The following is a 991-nucleotide window of genomic DNA, read 5'->3' as shown; positions in this document are numbered from 1 at the left end:
TGAGAGCCCTCACAGAGCCTAATAGGTGGTCACAAGGACCTCCTTTCCTTCTCCAAGACCCAGACGCTTGGCCGCAGAGACCCAATACAGAGACACAGGAAGACACTACCGAGCTTCGGAAAACTGCTTTCTGTGGCTTGGCAGTTACGTCATCTACCGACCAAAGTGATCCTGTTTACAAGACCTGGCAGGAGTGCATAGAGGCTAAAGTCCTGGACCTCCATGCATCAAGCTCTTCAGATTTCCCCCCGAGCGCCGAAGAGTATCGTCAGGCAGAGAACTTCATCCTACAGCAGGCACAACGTGAGTCTTTCCCAGAGGACTTCAAGCTGTTAACAGCTGGGAAGTCAGTTTCCTCTAGCAGCCGCTTACTCACCCTCTCCCCTGAGCTGGACAAGTCATCAGGCTTAATCACAGTAGGTGGTCGGCTGCGTCACTTAGAGGGGTTTGGTGACTTAACTCTGCACCCGGTTGTCCTGGACCCAACCCATTCAGTCACCCTGCTGCTGATCAAGAAGTACGACCAAGACCTCCAACATCCAGGTCCAGAGAGGGTCTTCGCTGAGTTGCGGAGGTCTTTCTGGATATTACGCGGCCGGGAGGCCATCCGCAAATACCAGCACACCTGTGTGGAATGCCGGCGCTGGAGGGCCCGACCAGCCATCCCCAAAATGGCAGATCTGCCAGCTGCCCCTCTGAGACCTTTCAAGCCAGCCTTCTATACCACCGGCGTCGACTGTTTTGGCCCGATGCTGGTGAAAGTGGCCAGACTCCAAGAAAAGCACTGGGGAATAATCTTCAAGTGCCTGACGACCAGAGTAGTGCACCTGGATCTCCTGAGGAGCATGGACGCAGACACCTTCCTTATGGCCCTAAGGAGATTCATCGCCAAACGTGGAACACCAGCAGAGATACACAGTAAATTTCCCAGTGTCATATCTTCATTGTCAAACTGATCTGACACTTTCAGAGTCATTACAACAACAGCAAG

At 53.2% G+C, this 991-nt stretch overlaps 1 protein-coding gene across 1 annotated transcript; it reads left to right on the top strand.

Moving 5' to 3' along the window:
* LOC112138924 lies at positions 1-918 on the top strand (the record flags this gene model as incomplete). The annotated part of the gene is given in 1 exon segment (XM_024261588.1): positions 1-918. A coding segment is annotated over 1 exon segment (918 nt), but the record flags the coding sequence as incomplete, so codon positions are not given.
* Between the last annotated feature and the right edge of the window lie 73 nt (positions 919-991).

The sequence above is a fragment of the Oryzias melastigma genome, unplaced genomic scaffold, assembly GCF_002922805.2.
Source record: "Oryzias melastigma strain HK-1 unplaced genomic scaffold, ASM292280v2 sc00407, whole genome shotgun sequence".
In the NCBI taxonomy this organism is placed as follows: domain Eukaryota; kingdom Metazoa; phylum Chordata; class Actinopteri; order Beloniformes; family Adrianichthyidae; genus Oryzias; species Oryzias melastigma.
This window is presented reverse-complemented; position numbering and strand designations above follow the sequence as displayed.